This window comes from Cheilinus undulatus, linkage group 9 (genome assembly GCF_018320785.1).
Source record: "Cheilinus undulatus linkage group 9, ASM1832078v1, whole genome shotgun sequence".
Taxonomy (NCBI): Eukaryota; Metazoa; Chordata; class Actinopteri; order Labriformes; family Labridae; genus Cheilinus; species Cheilinus undulatus.
The window spans coordinates 14,393,459-14,403,453 of record NC_054873.1 but is presented as its reverse complement, the minus strand read 5'-3'; the positions used below and the strand labels follow the sequence as shown (position 1 = coordinate 14,403,453).

General features: G+C 40.1%; 1 protein-coding gene across 1 annotated transcript; it reads right to left on the bottom strand.

The window, feature by feature from the left end:
* Positions 1–2,001: 2,001 nt before the first annotated feature.
* On the bottom strand, positions 2,002–5,273 carry avpr1aa (arginine vasopressin receptor 1Aa). The gene is made up of 2 exons (XM_041796563.1): positions 4,227–5,273; positions 2,002–3,558 (listed from the first exon to the last, which is right to left on the bottom strand). The coding sequence occupies exons 1-2, from the start codon at positions 5,173–5,175 to the stop codon at positions 3,275–3,277; spliced, it is 1,233 nt and encodes a 410-aa protein (XP_041652497.1). The 5' UTR covers positions 5,176–5,273; the 3' UTR covers positions 2,002–3,274.
* Positions 5,274–9,995: the final 4,722 nt, after the last annotated feature.

Genomic DNA, 9,995 nt, shown 5'->3' with positions numbered 1-9,995 from the left:
CGAGGAGGTGTTGCAGAAGTGTGTTATTCTTTTAGATGGCTTTAATAACAAGACCCTGACAGGTTGTGTTGTTTATGTGGGCATACGATACTAAAAATAAATCGCTTACTACAGCTTTAAATGAAAAAAATGTTAATTAATAGTTTAACCAACATGTAATTGTGGTGTCGACTACAGAGGAGAGTTACTGACTACATTTAATCAAATGACTGTTGTTGAGTATTTTGTTTTCATTTACTTGTACTTGTTCGAGCATATGTTTAAATCAGTACTTTTACTACTTAAATCATTTATGCTGTGAAAGTGTGCTTGAACTTTAACCTATTTCACCTCTGTTGGCTACACAGTAGCACATAGAGAGAGAATGATTCCACATCACATCCATAAACAGCAAAAACTGGAGTGCTGATGTCTCTGGGTAAAACAGATTTAACTCCGGAGGTGTTGTTTTAACTCCATTCTGGGTGAGATGGTCTTCAGTGATGATCCACCACAGAACTCTGTGAAGAATCAGCTGATCTAAAAGCTGCCTGCTGCTTTGGCCGGACCCAGCATGCCCTTGGGCAGAGTGTTTAAATGTGAATTGTTATTGTGTTTTTCTGTGAGTAACATTTGCACGATGAGTGAAGTTATTCACTGAGTTAGAGTTTCCCACCTGTGACTGCAGATGCGTCTTAAGGTTGCATGGTCCATATTCTTCATCAGTTTACTGCCTTGCAGTGAGGTTGACTCTCTGCTTTGTTCTTACCAGAGGACCCACCTTACATTCAAAAATGTAGTTAACTATGATTAGTGTGGATAATATAGGCTATTAAAAAGTTAAATTTGACTCTATGTGAGTTTAATTATGACTGTCAGTAATGGTGTGTGTTTGACTTTATTATGGAGGTTTGACTTTACTGAACAAACAGGTTGGAGATCTTTTCTCTTGTTCTTGTCAATAAGGAAGGATCTTATTCTACTGTAAAACTCTTCAGTATCTACTCAGTACTCAGTGCTTAAGCTTTAAACTAAATACTTTTTACTTTTACGTAAAGACCAGTATTTACTTCTACTTTAGTAAATTTTGAACTGGTACACCACTTTTACTTGAGTACGATAGTTGTGTACTTTTTCCACCTTTGTAGCAGACTAATAGGTGTTTTTTTTTAATTATAATAATAAAACATGAACATTTTAAATCAATTAAACAATAATATATCACCAGATTTCCCTCTTTCCCAGCAGAGGGCACTATCTGCTTTTAATTTCAATTTTTGGAGCACTCATTAGTGTCATTTCTTATGAAGAAAATAAAAAAAAAAAAAAAAACATTGTTGTAGCAATAATACAACATTAAATTCTTAAAAATATTATATAAAATGATGAGAAATAGTTAAAATGTATTTTGATAGAGGTTTGAAATAAAGAATTATATTTATTCATAAATGCTCTTCATATTTGAAAACCCTAGAAAACCATGATAATCCTATGATGTGTCATATTATGAGTTCAGTGCTGCAGCCTCAGTGCCGGCAATGATATTCCAATGTGAAATAAAATGTTAGAAAGTTAAGTTTTAATAGTTTAAATGTGTAAACAATCAGCTTCATTGATTTGCTTATATAGTTGTACTGACCCTTTAATTTCATGAACTTACTTGATGCAGAAATATGCCTTAAAGCATCTGTTAATAGAGAAACAGGCATATTTACATTTATAGAAGTTATTTTCACATCCTATTGTTTAGATTTCCGTTAAGGTGTGCAGATTATTGACTTGCAGCTTCTTCATTACAAGACGTCTGTGTTAAACTGTTGTGTAATCCTTGATCTTGGGCGATTGTGAGTGCTTAGATTGGCTGAAGATTCACTTTGAGGCTTAAATTGCTCAATCAATCTTAAGCAACAATAACAGCGGCTTTTTCTACGGTCATGTAGCAGCTGAATGAAGCCCAAACAGAGAAATGAGCTGTGGCTGTGAAAACAGAACACAGAGCCAGGGTAGCATACAGTGCATCAACATGTATATTTCAACATACAGTTCATAGATATTTAGATTATTTTCTCTGTGCACAGGAAAGTACAGACAAATATTGTACAGATTTACATATATTACTCCTATGTACACATATTTAAGTGCCTTTAATGTACAAATATACAAAAGAGTCACATTCAAATGTTTTGATACAACAAACAATGTGCTGGGTGGGTTGTTAAGGTGGTCTGGGAACCAGTTCTGTGGTACGTGCACAATGATGAGAAGAAAATGTTTTGTCTAGAGTGCAAAACAAACCACAGCAGACCCCCTGCAGCAGTGCAGGATGTCGGGGGGGCAAAGAGGAAGTGTGTTGACGTAGCATGAGTGGAATGTTTGAGTTTCTGCCCAACAATTTTGTGAAAGCCATGTGGAGGAGGGAGGGCCCGCGGAGTCCGTAGGTAGAGTCTGCCAGCTGTGGTTAATCTCACTTTGCCGAGCTCGGCTATTATCTGCCTCTCTGTGTTTGTGTGTAGGGTGAATGCTGCGCACTCGTCAAGGGAAAGAAGGCGGCACAAAAAGGACCGCCTGCTGCAGCATGAAAAGACAGAAAGGAGGTGGTCCAAGTCAACATATGGAGCCTAAACACTTAACACAATCTTAGGCTGATGAGAAAGTCTGGTCCTAATAACCACAAGGGCAGAAAGGAGCAGCTAAACTCAATGGATGAGGTGCTGCCTCGATGACACGTCTGGAGTTCTTTCACAACACATCTCCTCATTTCTGCTTTTCTTTTTTTGTCCTTGTTGACACTTTTATGGGAAAGGTGTTTAGTGGCACTGCAGGGAGGAGAAACTGCTGTGAAAAGCATGTGTATTCCTGGAAAGGAGATTTTTATGAAAACATTGAAAAGAATCACATACGGACTGTAAGAAAATGTGTTCCGACTGCTTAAGGCTGTTGGATTTTCAAGTATTTGAACTAAAAGAGACAACACAAACAATATAAAAAAGTAAACATTGCAATATCATGTCCTTTTTTTAAGCCTTTTTTAAACATTTTTGCTGAGGATATGTAAAATTTGCATGTACATTTCAACAAAAAGACTCATAAAAGGTGTCCATGTGTTCTGATTGTGCTGCAAATATTCAGTCTACACCATAATTCTTCCCTCTTGCTCCATTTTCCATGCACACTGATAGATTTGCTGACTTTTTTTGGCACTTCAGAAGCTGAGTTAAACCTGCATGTTAACCTTCACGCCTCCACTAGACATGCTTATTCCCCTCTCCTATAAACAGAGCTGCTGGGTCAAATGTCAGTCCGCCTGAATGGACAACTTGGGAGAATTGTCCAGCTCTTTCCAGTTCCCCGTGCTCCCCGTTGGACTCCGATTGGCCATCTTAGTCAGCAGAGTGGTCCTGCGGATGCTGCTATCCGAATCCTCCTTCTTGTAGTCGGGGTTCATCCTGAGGCAGCAGGAGAAGCAGTGCACAAAATCCTGGAGGAGGTGACCGCTGAAGATCATGTATATCCACGGGTTGCAGCAGCTGTTGAGACTGGCAAGCAGCGCAGACAGAGTCACTGCTGTGTTCTCAGAATCTGGAGAACAGAGAGAGGAAAGAGGAAAAGGATAATGGCTCTGCAAAACATCTGGTGCAGGCTAAACTGTGCACAAATGCCTGCCTGATGCAATTAATCTGGTGTTGAAACCTGAAATCTATTTAGGCTGTTAAAAGAGGGGAAAATCTGCCAAACTCAAGAGTTCAAAAAGTAAGTTTACTGGTAATCTGATTTATTTAAGCCACTTTACATCAAGTGTTATTTTCATCATATCACTGACTGCTGGCAAAGCTGGAAAAAAGACACAAGAGGCAACTCTATCACCTAGTTACACTGTCTTTTTCTGAGGTTTATAATGTTGGAAGACTAAAGATCTAAAAAGGAAAAGATTTTAATGTTTTAAAGACTCATATAGCTACGCACCTTTTGTTATTTAAAGCAAATTAAACAAAAGATCTGTACAAATTTATGTGGAGAACCTGCAGTCTGACCCCTCATGCGCTATTACGCATGTTGGGTCTTTGTGCCAAATTAATCCGTGCGTATTTGCTGCGCGCAATTGGAATGGTTGCGTAAAGTGAGTCTCCTGTTTATTAAGAGCCTCCTCTCTGCTCTCATAAATTATTTTTGGACTGCATGCCACATTCCTAATAAATCTGTAGCAATATAATAAATTTCTGTCATTATTAAGACATTCTGGCACTCACCAGCCCACTGGAAGTTTTCATCCCACACTGACCACATCTGAACTGTGAAAAACGGCGCCCAGCAAACAATATACGCCAAAACTATCACAAAAGTCATTTTGACAGTCCTCAGTTTGGCTCTGGAGATCGTTGTAACGCTGCTGACTGAATTCTTCCCAATCAGCCCGTTTTTAGCCGCAGCACCACCCGCCGTTTTCCTTTTCTTGTATTTGATATTTTTCCATATGCTGTGGCAGATGAAGCCGTAACACATCATGAGAATAAAAACAGGCACGAGGAAGATGCCCACAGTGATCCAGGTGATGTACGCTCTTGCGCCCCACGGCTCGATGAAGTGCGCCCAGCAGTCGTAGACCTCCGAGCCGTTCTTGATCTCGCTCAGGGAGAAGATGAAGAACTGCGGAGTGCTGAGCACCAGGCTGCACATCCACGTGGAGATGATCATGATGTAGGAGCGCTGGGTGGGCTGCTGGAGGGTTTTCAAAGGGTGGCAGATGGCGATGTACCGGTCCAGGGTCATCATCACCATCATGTAGGTGGACGCAAACATCCCCATCACCTGCAGGTGTTTGACGATCCTGCAGAGAAAGTCCGGACCGTAGAAGCGGTAGGTGATCTCCCAGCAGAGCTGCGGCAGCACCTGGAAGAAGGCGACCACCAGGTCAGCCAGGCTCAGGTGTTTGATGAAGAGGTGCATCCGCGACATTTTCTTCTTCGTGTTGTACATTGCCAACAGAACGCTCACGTTCCCAATCACAGCAACCACAAAGGTGATACTCAGGACCAGGATCTCGATTTGGGCCACCTCCTCGTTCCGCGCAAAAGGGTCGGATCCGTTCGGGTGGATGGTGTCGTTTCCAGGCGTCCCCATTGTCAGGTCACTGGTGGGACTAAAGCCCAGGGACTGGTTCCCTCCGCTCATGAGCAACGCATAGTCAGGAGTGTGCATGGCACTGCCCCTCTGTGCGCCCTAGCAGATACAGAGCCAGAGGGGCTGCGAAGTGCCTCCCAGATCCGTATAAGGAGCTACCTGATGCTCATAGAGAGGAACACACTGCTCTCTGACATGTGCCTGCTGTCAAAGGCTTTTTAAACCCGAGTCAGATTTCATTCAGCGTGTGCGTAAAGAGAATACACTGCAAAAAGTTCACACGTCAAAGTTTTTTTTAGTCGGACAAAACTTTTGCCAGGAAGCAATGACATAATCAATGAACATTTTATATTTATTATATCAATATTTACTAGGGTTGTCAGCGTTAATCACAGTTAATTAAGTTAATTAATAAGTGCATTCACTTTGGTTTAGCCACTGCAACTTCTCCCTGCTGCAACAGTAATGTAAGTAAGCCCACCACTGCTCCTTAAAGCCTCATTTCACTTTAAAAAACCTCACAGATAGCTCAGTGGACAAGTCAAAGTCATCTGCACCCTGTGTTATCAAATATTTGCCTTTTCACTGTTCTGTTATTTTCCATTTCAATGCATTACCAAGGCCACCCATAAGGGGGGATAAGGGGAGAGCTTTCTAGGGCCCATTGAGGTCAGCAAAATCATGGTCTATTATAAAGTTAATCTGTGATAACCATATTTATATATGCAAACAGAGTAAATTCAATATATTGTTCCCTCCGCCAAGGAGGTTATGTGATCAGGAGTGTTTGTTAGTTTGTTGTAAGCAACATAACTCAAAAAATTGTGGACAGATTTTGATGAAATTTTCAGGAAATGTCAGAAATGTCATAAGGAAAAAGTGATTTGATTTTGGGAGTGATCTGGATCACCATCTGGATCCAGGAATTTTTAAAAGTATTCTGCACTATTGGGCTAATGGCAGAGGTCTGCGCTCTCTGAGTGCTTTTCTAGTTTTCTAATGTTACCACTGTGGATGGGATCATTGACTTAACCATGTGGAAAGTATGCCAGTCTTCATAGCTTAGCTATGATCTGCACAAAAAGTCAGGGTTAATAAAAAAGAAGGAACTGAAATAACTGCAGTAAAGATAATGAAATATTTGCAGAAAAAATAAGGCAAAAATGGCAGAATGGGTTAAAAGTGGGAAACAAATGTGGAGAAAAATGGTGAAAGTGGTTAGAGTGGCAAAAATGGGCTAAACATGGGTAATATCAGACAGAAAAGGGTGGAAGCTGCAGGAAATGGGCTAGGAAAGGCAACAAATGGGCAAAAAACTGTGAAAAGTGGTTAAAAAGTGGGAAAAAATGGTTATAAGATGCAAAAATATGCTACAGGCAGAAAAAAGTAGAATAAATGGGTGAAATAGAGGGCCCATCCACTGGGATTTTCAGGGGCAAAGCCAGTCCATAACAAATTCCTTTTTTCTGTCAATTCTTTACTCAATATTTTCTTTCAAAATAAAAGCAAGGCTGTATCCAAAAAATGTGTCAGTCACACTTAGTTTAATACAGGACAAAAATCCACAATGAAAAAAAAACTGTTGAATGCAAAACAGAGTATTAAAAATGTGAAAAAAAGAGATTAATTTAAAAAAAATCAGGGATAATCATGATTAAGATTTTCATGTTTGACATCCCTTGTGTATATAATCATGTTCCTAGTTTGAGTTTTCAGAGGAATTTATTGAAACCATAAAATGTTTTACTGACTACTTCTTAAAAAATAAGAAACTATAGATATGATATCAACATAAATAATATTGATTATAATATTCATTTGCAGCTGATGTGGGTTAACAGTTGGTAATACCTTAGCTGGAATCCCAATGAATCCTGAGCTCCTGCAGTCATACTGTATGTTGAAGTTGCTCCCAGTGCCCCACTGGTGGCATCACGGTGTATTTGAATGTGTATGAATACCGGTAGACACTTTACACAACAGCCGGTACCATCAGTGTTAAATGTGTAAGTGTGACCTGTGGTATTAAAACACTCTGAGTGATCAGAGGGCTGGAAAAGCATAACAAAGCTTAATCCCATTCACCACTGAGCATAAAAATAATACAAGAAAGAAATAATATTTTCTCTGTATGTTTTACTTGAGGCTCACGCTGACAGTGAATTCATTTTTTACAGTGTGCAGTCCTGCTCTTCCCCATGGAGTACACACCTTCCACATCACCACTGCACTTCACACTCAGAGTGTGAGCCACGTGTTTAGAAAGCTGTTTTGGTTTCATGAAATCCCTCAAAACACAGAGTTCACACTTCTATGGGAACACGTCCACTGACTTCTGCGTGAACACTTTAAAGATAATGCAGAACTACACACGAAGTGACACCCCATACTAGAGCGCAGTGAATGACTCAGAATGAATGCCCAGCATTCTTTCACATGGAGCATCTCTTACTGTGATGTTAGCAGTATGTAAACTGGAATTCTTTAATACATTTCTAAACTGGCTTTTAAGTAAGGAGTCTCTGTTTAATTTGACAGGAATGCATTGATCAACACGGAGGAATGTTGTTTGTGTTCCTTTGCACAGCCTGCTGTAATGGTGGACTGATTCATACTGTTTATATGAAAGAGTTTGCTCAGATAACCACCTGGCTTCATTTACTCTGGTTTAGTTCTTCAAATGTAAAGTGGAATATTAAAATGTGAGAGGCTGGTTATGATTATCTTTGAATAAGTTAGTGCTTTCTACTTTTTTCTGAAGTTCCTACCAGGAGGGCCGCTTTGGATGGCTTTTAGAAATATCCCCCCTTGGAGAATTACTTAAAGTAAAATCTAGAGCGCTGGTTTAGCTCAGTGGTAGGGGTAGGCACCACTCTCCATGTTTCCTGTCTCAGCTGTCCTATCCAAATGCAGCGGCAAAAGCCTCTCAAATAAGCTCAGAGCATAGAGCAGGCATCCATATCCTTGATACTCTGGTCCAGGGATCGGCTCCTGGACTCAGCACTTCTTGGTGCGCGTCTTCCTCCACTCTCTCTCCACATGTTACCTGTCTCTGCCTCTCTTCAGCTGAATAAAGGCAAAAAGACCAATAAATAATCTTGAAAAAATGGTGCACTGGTGGAAAATCAAACCTTAGATAAGGCCCAAAAAAGATCAGTAAAGTCAGATTTAATCAAACTACAGCCAACACTGTCAGATTATCTTTTTACCTCCTGATTTATTCAAACATCAGTCATCTCTTTGGACAGGAATTTCTTGAAAATTTTCATTTCCAAAATCCACACAGATTTCCTAAAATTTCTCCTGAAAGTACTTAAATATAGCTTTAGTGTTCCCCATTAAAATATCAAATAGTTTTAACAAATATTTTCCAAATGCCTTTCATGAAATTTTGTCAAACAGCCTAAACATCCTTTCAAAATTCTATGTAAACTCCTGAAAAGTTCAAACAAATTTTCCCCAAAATTCTTTAGAAAATTCACCAAAATTCTCAAAAAAAAAAAAAAAAAAAAAAAAAAAATAAAAAATTCCTGAAAATTTCCCCAAACATATACTTATATTCCCAAAATATCCTAACAGCAAATGCTCCCAACATTACATGCAAATTCCTTGAACTTTAATGGACATTCTGGACAACTGTCTCATAATTCTAATAATAAAATTATTTCTATGTTTTAGGACAGCCATGATATAATGTCCTTATATGTGCATTGAGGGTCTTAGGAGGTTAATTTAAAATCCCATCTTGACCTGACTGAGCTGCCTTTGAGCTTCCTGCATACTCTTGTCTTCTTTATTACAGCTTCTAGCCTCCTCTGTTACATACTTGTGCTGCACTTCTTTACATCAGTGAGCCATAACAATGCTAATTGCTTATTACAGTTTCCATTGCAAAGGCACATAATTGCCAAGTGTCCCGGTGTGTCAGGAAGCTCCCCTGATCCATGCGCTGATAGTGAGCCCAGTGCCCAGTTATCTTTATGGTGTTCGCTCTGAGTTCATCGTTGGGACCGTGCTCCCTTTCATTTCCTACAGGCCTTGTAGCGAGTTGTTCAAACTGAGGCCCCTTTCTAAAGTTTCCTGTCGGCCGGTTGACCTGTCTTACGGGTTTAATGAAGTTTTTCTAATGTTTTCCTTTGTTAGTCTCTCCTAATCTTCTCATCAGATCCCCCAGTGAGGAACATCTCTGCTGCCGTGGGCTTCTGTTGACCACCTATCCACCTCCCACTATGGCAGCCACTGTTATGTGACTGATTTCTAACACAATTACACTCCGGTACAGTCCTGTCTTATCCCGGGGGGGGGGGGGGGGCAGTATAGCGGATGTCTCTCTTCATGGTGAACTGAACCATGTTTACTCCCATCTCTTGTTTTTGAAGATGTTCATTGCAGACGCCCTTTGCTGTTATTACAGCTCCAGGCTGGTTCTGTCAGAACATGAAGACTCTCTGTCCTAAAGTGTGGCCAATGTGTCTGGGCCAAGGAATCATGGGAATGCATGATGTGCCAGTAGCCAGAGAAGTCGGTCTTAATCATTTATATGCTGTTCCTCTTTGTTCAGAGGATTAAGGTTCTGTGAGAGCCTCCTTCAGTGTTAAAAAGCTTCTTCTTTTGTCTAACATGTGTCTTTTGTGTGGCTTCTGTGAGGAATTGAATTCAAAACAGACTGAAGTATAATCAGTATATAGCTAACACCATAAAACAGACCCATTAATTCTATATTCTGCTTCTGTTTAATGTTACTTTACTGCTTCTAGGCAGGCCTCACTTAAAATGACAAACACCCTGCTGAAGAAAAAGACTTGTATTTACATTTTAAACCTCAAAGATTCAAAGTGAGTGATAGGTTTGACAGCGTCCACCAAGCATCCACCATCATGGAGCTTAGCAGTGAACTG

What these genes read in the sequence shown, in the direction of transcription:
- avpr1aa (XM_041796563.1), bottom strand. Translation starts at nt 5,175, where the DNA reads ATGCACACTCCTGACTATGCGTTGCTCATGAGCGGAGGGAACCAGTCC. An exon ending in TGAAAACTTCCAGTGGGCTG is followed by an intron (nt 3,559 to 4,226) that starts GTGAGTGCCAGA and finishes TCTGTTCTCCAG; the next exon opens with ATTCTGAGAACACAGCAGTG.